Source organism: Patiria miniata, unplaced genomic scaffold (assembly GCF_015706575.1).
Source record: "Patiria miniata isolate m_02_andy unplaced genomic scaffold, ASM1570657v1 HiC_scaffold_22, whole genome shotgun sequence".
Classification (NCBI taxonomy): domain Eukaryota; kingdom Metazoa; phylum Echinodermata; class Asteroidea; order Valvatida; family Asterinidae; genus Patiria; species Patiria miniata.
The window spans coordinates 15,561,595-15,575,889 of record NW_024037061.1 but is presented as its reverse complement, the minus strand read 5'-3'; the positions used below and the strand labels follow the sequence as shown (position 1 = coordinate 15,575,889).

At 40.3% G+C, this 14,295-nt stretch overlaps 1 protein-coding gene across 1 annotated transcript; it reads right to left on the bottom strand.

Annotated features, from left to right (window-relative positions):
• Positions 1-271: 271 nt before the first annotated feature.
• LOC119730615 (carbonic anhydrase-like) lies at positions 272-9,150 on the bottom strand. Its single transcript, XM_038203601.1, has 8 exons — positions 8,948-9,150; positions 8,107-8,142; positions 7,485-7,661; positions 4,767-4,915; positions 3,301-3,393; positions 2,989-3,055; positions 2,222-2,388; positions 272-1,407 (listed from the first exon to the last, which is right to left on the bottom strand). The coding sequence occupies exons 1-8, from the start codon at positions 8,997-8,999 to the stop codon at positions 1,273-1,275; spliced, it is 876 nt and encodes a 291-aa protein (XP_038059529.1). The 5' UTR covers positions 9,000-9,150; the 3' UTR covers positions 272-1,272.
• Positions 9,151-14,295: the final 5,145 nt, after the last annotated feature.

The window sequence follows — 14,295 nt, the reverse complement described above, 5'->3', positions numbered from 1 at the left end:
CCAAGGCCCAGCATCAAGGCACTACATCACTGCTAGATATGCATGCAATGGACCAATCAGAAGATGGGAAACGGATGTCGTTTTGGAAATAATCGCTGGTGGCCAGGGTCTCTTATTTGACATTTTAGTTATTTTCCTCTTACTCTGGTTGTATTATGCATAACCTCTTTGCGTTTGTGAAAATCGAGATCTGTTCCTGAACCACTTTTGTTGTAAGTTCGTTACAAGTAAGAAAGTAAAAGAATTTGACCAGTCTTTGAAGATTCAGATATTCAGCTGTTCCATGGGGCCTGCCCTTTAATGTACACGTTTGGCTGATTATTATTTCCTGTTACATGTAATAAGCATTTGGACTTCAGCGAAGACAATTAATACAGTAGCTACAGTACGAGAAAATAGATCATCATGTTAAATAAACAAGCATTGATACAATTTTGTGCGTTTTATTTACAAGTTATAAAGTGCAAATTACTTGTTAAATCGTGCATGAAAAATTGATTATCAATATTTGTCTTAAAAACATACAATTAAAGAAGACATCCATAATGAATTTTGAAAAAAATAAGGTTATTTTCACGCTTCATTTAGAATTCTTGTCCAATATACATTGTATTCAAAAAATTGGAAACACACTACATAAATAGTTACCTAAACCTATGTTTATCCCTGACCCCTAACAAAACATTGAAAGGGTGAACTTTTTCCTTACGACACAGGAACTACACTGTCGTTAAGCATCCTGTTTTGTGGAGTTTTGGATTCGTAGTTATTTGGGTTAATTTCACCTGGGACCGTTGTTAATCCTATGGTTCTTTTGTGAAAAAAAAAGTAGAATTGAAAATAATGGACATTTTACTGGACATTTCCATTCCGCATATTATTATAACAAAGTCTTGTGTATATACAGTTTGTTAAAGAAAAACAGTTCGTGGTATTTGGTACTACGAAGTGAATTTTCTAAAATAATGCATGAATTCTCCACCTTGGTATTTTGAATTTCTTTACTTCGGAAGGTGCCTTCTTTTGAATCTGATCGACATGACAATCACTGGTGAGATAACCAACACAGAGTATATTGATTTCCAACAAAAACGAGTCACGTGATATACCAGCTCCAATGAAATTTATCAGTAGCCTAAATATAACGTAAGTTATACGAATAAAAGCCATCACTGTGAGTGTTAATGGTTGGTGCAAAAATAACAGACAAACGCATGGATCGTCAAATCGATTATTAACGGGATTGAACATGGCGGCCTCCTTTTTCCACGGCTAGACGCGTAACATACCGGCCGAATGGTAGACTATTCGGCCGTTCAGCGGCTGGGGTGGCCGGAAGTTGTCCGCAATCGGGATGTCAGGAAATGTGCCCGCGGCGTTCTCCCTAAGCGAACGGAAGACGTTGAGCTGGGGAATGAGAACGGGACGTAAAGAAAAGAGGAAGATTGAGAGATTGAGAGATTCACATCATGTAGAGTTACCAAACTGCGTAAAGGTAAAGAATAGACCATTCATGAGATGGGATTTTTTTTTTTGCGTTGGGGTGATGTAAATCAAATTAGGTATTGCCATTTGCCCTTCACCGACGTACAAACACTGCATACTCGGTGTGTCACCTCCCGAGTGAAAGTTTGAAAAAATCCCATCTATAGTGAATAATTAATGCAGTACCCGCTGCTGTGTACATCAGATTCGCACCAGCCAACTGATCCCGTTAGCTAGGTTTTCGAGTGGTAAGACATCTGCACTAGAAAGAAAAAGGTCGTGGGTTCGAGTCCCAGCCGATACATGTTTTTCTAACTTTCACTCGGGAGGTAACACAGTGTTTATACGTCGGTGAAGGGCAAACCCTAATTTGAAGAATTAAGTAACGTGATTGAGAGATCCACATGATGTAGAGTTACCAACTTGCGATGAAACTGAAATTCTGAGTCTGCACTTGAAAATAAGTAAACTTTAAAATACGTTTTAGAACTCTTTTGTGCACATGTTACTGCTGCAGCCATTTCATTTTTTTTCAATTTCTTTTAATTTGTGTAATTATATGTCATCATAAAAACAAAAACAGGCAACAAACAAACACAAAACGAGTAGAAATATAAGAGAGAGAGGGAAAAGAGGTTTCAATAAAACCGGCTCTTTGGTTACAACTAGAGGACGCAAGTCGCAATCATTAAGCAAAATTTCATTGACATAGACGGCAATATATGAGTAATTCTACCTGTCTCTGTGAAATTCTAATCGGCATTTTGAACACCGTCCATGTGACGACCTCGTTACACGTCGGCGTGGTGAGCGACCCCCGGTACCGGAAATATGGCTGCATAATGCTGGTACTTGGAAACAAACTAGCGATCGGGAACGGGACCGCGAGGTTGACGGTGCTGCCTGAGAACAAGGAAGAGAACAGAAATATATGATTTCAAAACAAATCCTTTACTGTACTAAAGAACAAGTAGACCTGCAGTCGTGTATGCTCATGGAAGCCTGCCTCAAAAGAGTGTAGTCTTTATCCAAGACTGGAATTTTTTTTGGATCTCCTATAGTGCTGCCGACGCCTTGCGAGCGCGGTAAAGCCGTCCAGTATGCCACGGGAACATTGTCCAAATCCAGTCTCGAACCAAGACAACGTAAAAGGGCAGCATTCTTTTTAAAAAAAGGTTATGTCGCATTGAATATAACATCTTCGAGAATGCGTTCCCTGTTTAGTGGCACGTCTGGAATTCTGGCGCAGGAATCTTTGCCGTTAAGCCAAGTGTGTCATGCGCTGCCATTGTTTGTCTCCCATCGTCAACTGGAATTTTAAACAGCGAATTGAGAAACTGCTAGTGCTGCGTTTGCGCGAGACAAGTCAGAGGAATGGCACCAGGTTACCTTTTTGGCTTGCTAGTAGGACTATAGGAAGGTGTCCAAAATGGCTCCGTTTCTTTTACTGCAGGATAATAAGTATGCAACAGTTAAGCGATTTTTCTGCTGAATTGAACTTACCGTCGTATGTTGTCCTCGAAAGAGCTGTCAAGAATGGCACAAAGCTCGGATTGTCCGCTGTCTGAACCTAAAAGTAAAACATCATTGGACATAAAACGGTGAGTGACTTTAGTACATGTATTCTAGAGGTGGCAGTTGAAACTATAATTGAGGGCGCCCTTCTACGTTCACCGTCGCTATGGTACAAAGACAGAGGAACGACTCTTTCCCAGTGATGGTAACGAAGGGACGGATCACAAGTGAAGAATTAATTCTTTGACGCATGCACTCACCAGGCGGTCGAGGAAATCAATTCAGGAGAGAGAGACTTACCTCGAGGAAAAATCCTAGAACTGCGAGTCCGTCAACCTTGTACGCAGCCTCGCCAACGGACGCAAACCTCGTGTCGTAGGTCACAAGGTGCATCTGATCGAGGATACGAGGTGGAAACATGGTACGTGTATTATGTAGAATTTCATTTTTGAGAAAGGCGGTCTAGAGATAGGTCACAAGAATGCACGATTTAGGTCCTTGCAACAAAAACAAAAATCGATTAGCTTTCGTAAATCTCGTTGAGTTCGAACATATGAACTCTACATCGGCCTTAATTTGTCCCTTTGCCGCTTAGCAGACAATTTGAATGAAATGCTTTTAAAATTGAAAGTTAGTACCATAGTTGTGCAATACCCCACAGCAGTTTCCGTTCGAACTACCATCAAAAATTGATTCATTTACATATAGCACGAACTGGAAGCCCTATCAATACAGTACGTTGCCAATTTCCTTAGTATATTTTAACATGACATTGCAGAGGCGTAGCAAGGTCACTTTTAATGGGGGGATTAAAAAAAAATGAAAAGGGCACTTGCACATTCGTGGTGAAATTTAGACACGTTTTTTTTCTCCGGACACTTGGCCTCCGTAAAATCAAAATGCGGGCGAGGAGGGTGGGGGGGGGGGGGGGGGGGGGGGGGGAGGGGGAGGGGCGGTACCATCTTTCTGTCGATGGGGGCGCTGTTCAAAACCGACGATTATACCCACTAACGGACAAAGATGCGTTTCAGGGCAATACATGCGTGGAATTAAAAAAAAAGGCACCTGGAATGGCAGATGGCACAACAAAGGGCACCACTTCTTTTTAAAAAAGGGCATTTGTTTAGAAAAAAAGTGCACTTCTTTAAACAAAAAAAAGGGCATTCTTTACACAATATTTTTTTTGGGGGGGGGAAGCGGTGAAAAAGGGCATTTGAATGGAAAAGGGCAGTCTTTACAAAATATTGGGGTGGGGTAAATTCCCCCCTCCCCTCCCCGCTGGCTACGCCTAGCAATGCACTGCTTTTATATTAAGCCACGACAATCACAAGAATACAAAGGTATTCTTTTATATCCTCTTGAAATACACCAATCATTTGGAGAACTCGTGTTGCTTTTGGCAGCCCTATCCGGTCTGTGATTGTGACGTCATAACATCAACTTAAACCACTACACACGGAGTAGCATTGGAACCGGTGTCATCTGATATTTGGACTCTATGAAATACAGCCTCATTGGTTTTATTGCGCATGCCCAAGTGGAGATAATTAGGCCAGTGGCAGGCCACGTGTGAGGGATGGATTCAATTTTATGACAGATCACAATTCACGAAAAACATTCATGTGACATCGGCAACTCTCCTGTACATTCAAATCAAGTAAGATGTGACCAGAAAACAGTCGCTCAGCTAACTACAGCTTAAGTCAGCTGGGTTTCTATAAATCTGACTAGATTTTTTTTTCATTCATAGGTTGTTTTCTTTATACCTCAGCAGGGAATTGTCTTCCATCCACAGTGTGCTCCGAGCCTTGGGTGTTGGTGCTCCCCCAGTGGAAATGGATACCAGCCGCACGGTACTGGCGACCCGGTAGATTGCCCCCACTCAGCATGTAATCGCCAGTCATCTTGATCTGAGCTGCCATGCAGGTAAGTCAGAATATGTTGATATTATTCGCTTGGGTGTTGGATAGAATCAGAATAAAAGGTTTAGTGGCCCATGGCTGGTATTTTTAACAGGGATTGAAGCCCGCACTTCACGCTTGCCAGCATGCAGCTAACATTGTGACATTCAAATTTTGTAAATTCAAAGTTGCCGGTGCCCAATGTCTAAATGCAGTTATATGTACTTCTAGAAGACCAGGGCCCAATTTCATAGAGCTGCTTAAGCAGAAAATTTGCTTAAGCACGAAAAAAACATTGCTTAGTAAAATTAGGTTACCGGCCAAAACTCCATGTGATGTACATTGCTTGTGACTGGTATTTAGCTGTTGTTTACTTAGCATAACAATCGCATGGAGTTTTGGCCGGTAATCTGATTTAATTAAGCAAGACGTTTTTGTGCTTAAGCAAATTTTGTGCTTAAGCAGCTCTTTGAAATTGGCCCCTGCTATTAGTCTGAAAGCGTTGACTTGCATAGTTCAGGTGTACGTTTTAACTTTTCCATGAATATTTTTGTATGTTTCTTTTTTGGGGCAGTCAAAACAAAGTAGTTTCAATGTGATACTATAGGTATAACGTGATAAATGAGCCATAACAGGTATAGACCTAACATAAGTATTTTCTCATTTACTTATGTAATGAATTGTTGACCCCAAAATGGATGGGCTCTTATGCAAAAGATAGTTAAAACAGATAGTTATATTGAGTTGCATACCCGTGCACTAACCCAAACGGAGTTGTTTGTTTCAAATGAAAACAAGAGTACTTCTTTCGATTTTGGCTATCTGTAACCTTCTGAATTAGGGACTTCAGTTTGCGCACAAACTCACACTGCGTGAGCCAAATGAATGCGCTAGGAAAATAGTTATAATTTCGGGAAGAAATACTTTTACTATAAACGTCGGTGGATTTGTTTTTCGTTGAATGTCTCATTCAAAATTGAATATCTTGTATATTTCTACGGAAATGGCATCTTTAAAAGTTCAAACTATTGAACGGTTGTAACTAAAACAGGGCAAGCACCGCGGCTGCATGCAGAAATACCACTGCGAATACTTCTTGCATAGAATGGGGTTGTAATAATAGCTTCCTTTTTTTTACAAATACGCATTACAAAAGAACGCAGTATTACCATGTTTATATACTATGTACATGTGCATGCACATGCATGCACATGCATGCACACGTAACTATGGTAGGCCCAATGTACGCGCATTTATGCGCAACTCAAGCCCGGTTCATACTTCATGCGAAAGCGAATGCGAAGCGAATTTGACGTCATGAAACATTCGCTGCGAAATTCGCCCGAGTTGAAATATGTTCAACTTTTACGAATTCGCAGCGCGAATACTTGCCATGACGTCACAAATTCGCGTTCGCTTTCGCTTTCGCGCCGAGTATGAACTAGTCTGAGTATCACCCGTTATCCACGGAGCCATCTCCTGTCTAACGTCTGATATGTCAAAGCATGCAGATTTATGCAAGCCGCGCGCCAGCCAATCGGAGTCGACTTAACTAAACCGTGACGTCATTTCATCCCAAAATCAGGACTAACGCTGTGATTGGTCAATTCGTATGCATCGTTTTGTAATACAACAACAGCCGGGAGCGCATTCGCGAAACATGATACCGAGCGCTAGCGCCGCGCGCCGTGACATTTTTTTTTAAAAATCCATGTCTATGACGCGCAACGGGTGAATGACCGAAGACCCGATAGACCTATAGAAAGCGCCTGCTGATTGGTGAAAATCTAGGAAGTCAAGAGGCGGGGTCTTGCCTAATTAATCAGCAAATCTGTTCGCGCATAATAGACCACGGCAATCGCTGTGGTCTATTACATAGACTAAGTATGAACCGGGCTTAAGGCCAAAAAAGGTCTCCGGTTTCTGGTATGGAGTTTGCCTAAGAAGTGGTGCGGCGACGCGGCTTTTTTTTTACCGTTTTTTTCTTCAAATGTCGGCTGATGACTGCAAATGGTGCCCGACTAAACTTACTTCAAATATAAGGGAGTCAAGAGAGGCCACATAAATCTTATTCTCGATCGTAACCTCATCTAAAAACACGTTAAAATTGTGCAGCAGCAGGATTCCAGTCAAACCAGTGAGTTTGTCAGTTTTGAGACATCATCTATCATTGAAAAAAAACCCACTTTTTTTATTTTGCCAACGCGCATGGCTACGGCGACGCGCGCGCATTCCAGAAACCGGAGACTTTTTTTGGCCTAACGTATAACGTGGCATGCGATGACACTAATAATTGTCCCGTTCCGGGCATGATGTTGATGGGAGGGCATTCACAAATGGCTTGGGATGGCAGCTGGGGTGGTGGAAGTTGACTATATATAGAATCCGACTAGAGTAAAGTCTATCCGTTTTGTAAGTGTGACATCATCTCAACTTAGCCATGCTTTACTGTACATGGTGTAGCATGGCACCAATGGAACCGGAAGTTAACGCAACTTGAGTGTTTAGCCAATGGGCGCTCGTAATCAGTGGTGCGTGCACGTGTATGACGAAGTCACTTGCGAACCGGATAATCGCTCTTACCACTCAGTCCGCTGTTCTGCACAGTGATCCTAGCCCCTCTGGGCGGGGTCGAGTTGAATCCTGTCAATTCAAACGAGGCCGGGGTCATCTTTTCAGCGGCGCTCGGTACAATGTTGATCGGTGATTGGGCGAGGCCAGAACAGTAAGACGGGAAAATCTTGGGCCAGTAATCGGTGCCTGTAGGGGGGGGGGGCGGACATTAATGGAAAGAAACAGTTTGATTAAAGACTTGGGAATAGTTTAGATTTCCAACGATCAGTCAATGAGAGATTTGGGAGTCATTAGGGCTGTCGACGAAATCGCGTTTGATTTGGTTTGGCTGGATTTAATTCCAAACATCACAATAATATTGTAAAAAAAAATTAAATGAGACAGAATATACAACAAATAGTAATGAATGGTGGATGCTGGCAGAAAACCGAAGCTTGTACTTGGCCAAACCCCCGTGAATAAACAATTAAAGCTTAAATTTAACAACAACGAAAAATACCTAAACTGAAATAAATTTCAACAGGTTATTCTTCCTTTGTTTTTGAGTGGTGTTACGAACAAAATGCAATGAAAGCCAAGGAAGTGCCTCAAAAAAAAATAGAATCTGTTTCCGTATTCAGTTCCAACTTACCGGGCTTTGTTTCAGGGTAGCCCCATGGTACTGTATCTGGAATTGAAACAAAGGTAGACACAGGCTATGTAAACACGATTTACCATACCGCTAAGACTCGATAGGCATACAGCTGGAGTTGAAATGAGTTTCGGTTTAGGTGTTGTATATATAAAAGGGTAAAACAAAGGTATCATAAAACAAAGTTACGATATTATCACAAAGTACTGTACAGGGTGGTGAAAAAAAACCTAAAAAAACCCACACATTTGACAGGAAGTTTAACCTACTTGCTCAACTTATATGAATTTTTTTGGTATAATGTAGTGAAGTATAGCTCTTAAACCACACGTGTTGAAATCTCAATAATAGCGTTACTATGTTAATTTGAATCATACAAGTCACCAAAATCACGTTTGTCCACGTGTTAGTCTAGTGTATAGTGTTTGTTTTGTCTTCAAATCAAAGCTCCGGAGCTCAGTCAAGCGGATGGAATAAAGCCGCCCGTGGATAAACAGGTTTGGCACATGAAATTGTTAAACTACTATAAACAGAGACAAAACATGCATATGCAATCATATTTTCGCACTTATGTTTAAAGGTCAATATTTAATACCATTAAATTGATTTTTTTTTTTAAAATATGCTCAACAAGAAGGTGAAATATGCTGTCGGCAGTGGGTGCCCTTCTTTTTGCACCACCCTACATAACAATAGTGATGAAATCCCACCATCGTAAAATACAATAATGTCAATGTCATACAGGTGATGCGCTGAGAGGAAAAAAACCGTACATGTGGATTTAAGAAAGACTTGGGAAAAAATGAGTTTGAATGTACACATCAATTATTTTGATACTTACGGACAAATGGAATGATAGCAAATAATCCTGAGACGAACAATAGCACATCCATGCTTGCAACGTGTGCCAGACTTCTCCGATCTAGTTGCGCTTAAAAAGTGATGATAATGAAAATCACCCGCCGAGCTCATCGGGTTTTATACGGCGCCTGGCACCCGGACCGGTGCTCCCTAAATATCGAGGGTTGACTTTGGTGCATCACGCGCCCAGAAAGCTGGCGGAAACCTGTCTCGCATGTGGGAGATTTATGACTATAAAAATAGATCCGTCTGTGATTGGCTGCCGCGCCGCAAGTCTCGTTGTGCGCAACTCGAGTTTTATCTGTTAAATATTATAATACCCAATGAGAGTAGTGAGTCATCCTAACCAATTTGCATTAATGAGCGCTTCTGGCAACGAGCCAATGCGATCGTCGAGAGAGACAGGTGTTTATGAATAGTTGTCAGCTGTCCTTGGTGGGTTATTAACATTATATTATAAAGAGGAAGTCAAGGGTGATCCGGCCTATGATGAAGTTGCCTGTGAGAATGAGTCACGTATAAGATTAAATCTAACCCCGTCAGAAGACTTTGGTCAGCAGAAAAGTCTGGAGTTTTCTTCAAAGCGTTTCTTTTCTATAGTCTTGCAGAATCCTGTAATCCAGATCTTATGTTCGAAAATAAGTCACTGACTTAGCTACTTTGGCGAAGATGAGTCTGCAATTATCCCCAATTGAAAGTCAGTTTTGGTTTTTAAAACGTAATATCTTGGAAATAAAGTTCAAGAAGAAATAGTTGGAAAAGATGAACGGTTTTGTGTCAATTTTACAATACATTTGCCGGTATCTGGGTTAAACTTATGCCTATATAGGTAAATAGAAGTTCTATTGCACGGTCACACCATTGGCGGCTCTGACCAATCAGATAACGGGGATTTATTCAGGTGTTGAATAATAATGAGTGTTTCACATTCGCGTAATGGTAAGAATAATTTCATGAGGTGACAGATGGAATGTTTAATTCCACTCGGCTTCGTCTCGTGAAATGGAACATTCCATCTCTCACCTCATGAAACTAGTCTTACCATTGCACCCATAAACATTATGAGAATATCCTTGTGGAGATGGCAAAAGTGCAATGGCATATCTTTTGCCCTTGGGTGCTAAATCAACCTTTAAAAATTCCCTGCTTTCTTACACAATCTCGAATTGGTTTGAGAAGTACAAGAGAAAGCAAATCTAGGACAATAAAATACATCTATGCATGACTTAGTGTCATTCAGCTCGGAGGAACCTGGCGTGAAGATTCGTACACGTTGCGTTCATTTCTTTATACCTAAGTTTCTTCTGAATGTTAGGTTGGGCCATGTATTCATTGGTTTAGGGAGATTTCTGAGTGGCATTGGTTTAGGGAGATTTCGGAGTGGCTAAGATTTCCATATCATACCACTGTTTTCTCACCACACCCTTCCTGATATAACGAAACAATATACAAAAAGTGAAATGACCCTTTGTACTTTTAAATACAGATATTATTAGTCTGGTGCCTTATGTAACTGACAAATGTCCCTGGCGGGCAACCTCGTCCCCAGTGCTTACTTTATTTCCAACCGCGTTTCCAATAGTAAACCCTGGATATGAAACTTTCTTCCTGTATCCTGATTGGATACCGCAATTGGCTAGTAATGGATTTTTATCGTGTACTTGGTGCTATATATTCACAACGTGCAGTACGTGTTTTCGCGATCATTCGTCCACGCCTTCTCGAAAATACTAATTTCCTTTTTAATTTGCTCATAATAATATAAAATATGATACTACATGTTGTCTCGATAAGATCGTAACAGTTTGATTTCAAAAATCGTGTTTTCGTAACTCACGCCGTGCTCGCGCAAATTGACGAATTGACTCTGTTTTTACCCCAGACACCGCATACAAAAACAAACGCTAATGTGTAACGCATATCCAGACACCTGACTGTTCTTTATTTGCATACGTGTGCAAAAATCTTGCACATGCAAATGATCCAATACCAGGGTGAGAGAGCAGGTAGTGATGGGCGCGTACTGCTCGACACCCTGGGTACGAGGTTGCCTGGCGGGTGATACTGTCCATAAATCATGCTAATGCTACTGCCCTTGTTCTATAAGCGGCACCACTTTCTGAAGATAGTTTCAGCTCTTGAGTCATACTCCAGCATTTCCTGTTTACATTACAATTCATTTAAAAAGTATTAATACATTTTAAATTGGAGACACAGTGACGTTGACCCTTTTGCGTGAGACATGACATTGGGTCGCAGCCAGATTATTATGATATAAGCTTTTACAACGGGGTTATTTTCAGAAAAATGTCGTTTTCGGTGTACAATATGCCAGCTCGGTGATGACAGGAAGCAAATCCTTGTCATGCTGCCAGGGATGACGTTAAGGGTCTTAAAAATGGCACAAGTTTTAAGTCGTCATCCTCACGAAACAGAAGAGGCTGTCAGTTTGGCAAGACACAATGTGCCATCTTGCCCGGATGCCGGATTATCTTGTCAGGATAACAAATGAAGTGGTATTAGAAGTTTGGAATTACTTTGGACAACCTATAAACACTGTCAACACGAAACGTATCTGATATCTGTTTCCGATTCCAAGAATGAGCTCGAACGCACGTCAAGATGCAATCGTTTTCACGTAGCGATAAAGTGCTCAGTCGTGTCTGTGCACCAGGCCTAGGCCGGGGAGTTTGTAGTTAAGAAATTGAAGTAATTAAACATCGTGTTCTGAAGTAAATGCAGAATTCCACTTGTATTGGACCACCCTTTTTTGTCATTCTTTATGCCCAACGTACGTTATTCGCGAACTGTAGTTGCAACTTCTTTTTTGGCGAATTAGTTATACAGACTAGATAAGGTTAGTGCATGGCCTCCAGGGGCGGATCCAGGTATTTTTGCCTAGGGGGGGGGGGGGGGGAGTCATGCTTCTAAAAAAAACATGTATGTCCAATTGTATCAGACAGGCGGACATAGGTAATTATTGCTATAATTGTTACATAGGTAATTATTGCTATAATTGTTACATAGGTAATTATTACTATAATTGTATTTTTTTCGTGGGGTTCGCCCCACCCATGGATCCGCGCCTGGCATTGTAGATTATCATACGCTTATCTACTGTGTTTTTACAATGTGAACATAGTCTTCAAATCTGAAAGGTGCAAAAGCAAAGATTTGAGATATAAAAAGTTTTGTTTTTTAAAAGTACTGATTAACAAAGGATCTTCAACGCAGACTGCTATGCATAGTATTTTAACACATGGATAGACCTGCTGAATTTGATTTCCCATTTCGGTAACTGACGTCATCTCCAGGGAATCGTCTCAATCTGAAACGTGAGGCATCATGGACGAACGGCTTACAGTAAACTTAAAGGGAATATACAACATTTGCAAACATAGAAAAATAAAACTACCAAGTTTATACGAAATACCTTACTAGGATGTTGGTAAATGACAGTCTCAAGCATCTTGTAAAATTATGGCACCTGGTGTGAAGTCATTTTCAAGAAAATGGTATTTTTGTAAACATTTCCAACGGTGGTCGGCCGACCAGCGTTGGAAAAAACTAACTATTTTTCAACTACTGCTCCAAATTTACCATTTTCTCAGTCCAAATTTTGTTTGCTATTGGTTACATGTTCATGATGAACGGGTGCAGGCCAGCTAGACTGGTTCCCTTGCACAATTTTCCATCATCTATAAATTGATCCATTTTATCTTTTGTGGAGTCAGGGAACCAGACTACTTGAACATTTTTGTTTTTCTTGGTTTTTCCAACCCTTTCGAACACCAAACTTCAAAAATGTCAGTGTAACAATATTTGATCTATTATACTAACCTCTCAAATAGTTCATTTCTGAAAATTACAGCAAAAGCCAATGATGTACATTCCCTTTAACTATACTAAATATAGAGCAGCTACTGGACCGTCGCCGTCCGGATATGAAATTAATGCCAAGTTATCCGAGGGCCAAGAGGGGATGAGATCACCCGGGCGGCGTCTAGGTAGGTTATATGTACATGTACATGTTGCCTGCATCAGTATTGAAGCTTTCGATTACTCTCTACATCCGGGGAAAAGGGTTTTTTTAAGGAGTGTCTCGCCAAACTCATGGGGTGTCGCATGATAATGTTCAGAATGAACGGGCTCATAAATAACACCGCCAGTTAGTTCGTAAACAGTGAAACCCCTTTTGATCCAAAATATCTTTGATGGCGGATCACAGCTTGGCACTCCAAGTCACTCGATATAACGATTTGAACAAAGTTGCATAATTTCGGGTTCTGACATTAATGTGCATATTACCACCTTTAAAGGGATTAAACATCATTTGCTTTTGCTGTAATTTTCAGAAATGGATGGAATTGGGGGGTTGGAAATATATAGCAAATATAGTTACACTGACTCTTTTGAGGTTTTGGGTTCGAAAATGCTATAAAAACCAAGAAAAATAATCATTTTCCTGTAGTCTGGTTCCTCGACTCCATATAAGAAGAAAAAGAGCAGTTTACATACATTGGGGAATTGTAAGGTCAGGGAACCAGTCTAGCTGGCTTGTACCCGTTCATAGGTGTGTAATCGATTGCAAACAAGTGCGATGGCCAATTGGGGCCAGTATTTGAAAAAGAGCCAGTTTTTTTCCAACGCTGGTCGGCCGACCAGCGTTGGAAATTGATACAAAAATACCACTTTTCTTGAAAATGACAGTATATCAGGTGCCATGATTTTACAGGATGCTTTACACTGTCATTCACTAACAGTCCAGCAAGGTAATTCAAAATGATTTGGTAGTTTTATTTTTTGATGTTTGCAAATGTTGTATTTCCCTTTAAGACTCAACATCGACTTACATCTATAGCATTCAATGATCACCAGTTTCACAACTTAAGATAACAATTTCAACCCTCAATGTTTAATATTCATTTAATCATCAGAACATTTACAAATGTATCATCATTGATAAACATGTCGAACATCAATCTTTAATAAGACCAATCAACTTAAACTTTTTTTTATTGTTTTACGATAAACTCAATAATTTTAAATAAACTCAATAATTTTCAGAAAAAAAATGTGCATATTCAACGGAACACCCTGTCATCATTCATTCATTCATTCATTCACACATACAAACATTTATTTCAATATTGCTGACACAAAATACACAATGAGTCTATTTAAAAATAACATTAATGGGAAACTGAGTAAAGAACAAAATAGAACCAACAAATAATGTAATAATCCACAAAAACTACGACTCATAAACAAATAATATATTATAAAAAAATGTAAATTGGAACATCAACCCCCTCGACGCCCTCGTCA

Coding starts and splice junctions, on each gene's coding strand:
- LOC119730615 (XM_038203601.1), bottom strand. CDS start 8,999: ATGGATGTGCTATTGTTCGTCTCAGGATTATTTGCTATCATTCCATTT. Junction 8,143..8,947: donor TGCTATCATTCCATTTGTCC/GTAAGTATCAAA, acceptor TTTCAATTCCAG/ATACAGTACCATGGGGCTAC. Junction 3,056..3,300: donor TTCTAGGATTTTTCCTCGAG/GTAAGTCTCTCT, acceptor TTTTACTTTTAG/GTTCAGACAGCGGACAATCC.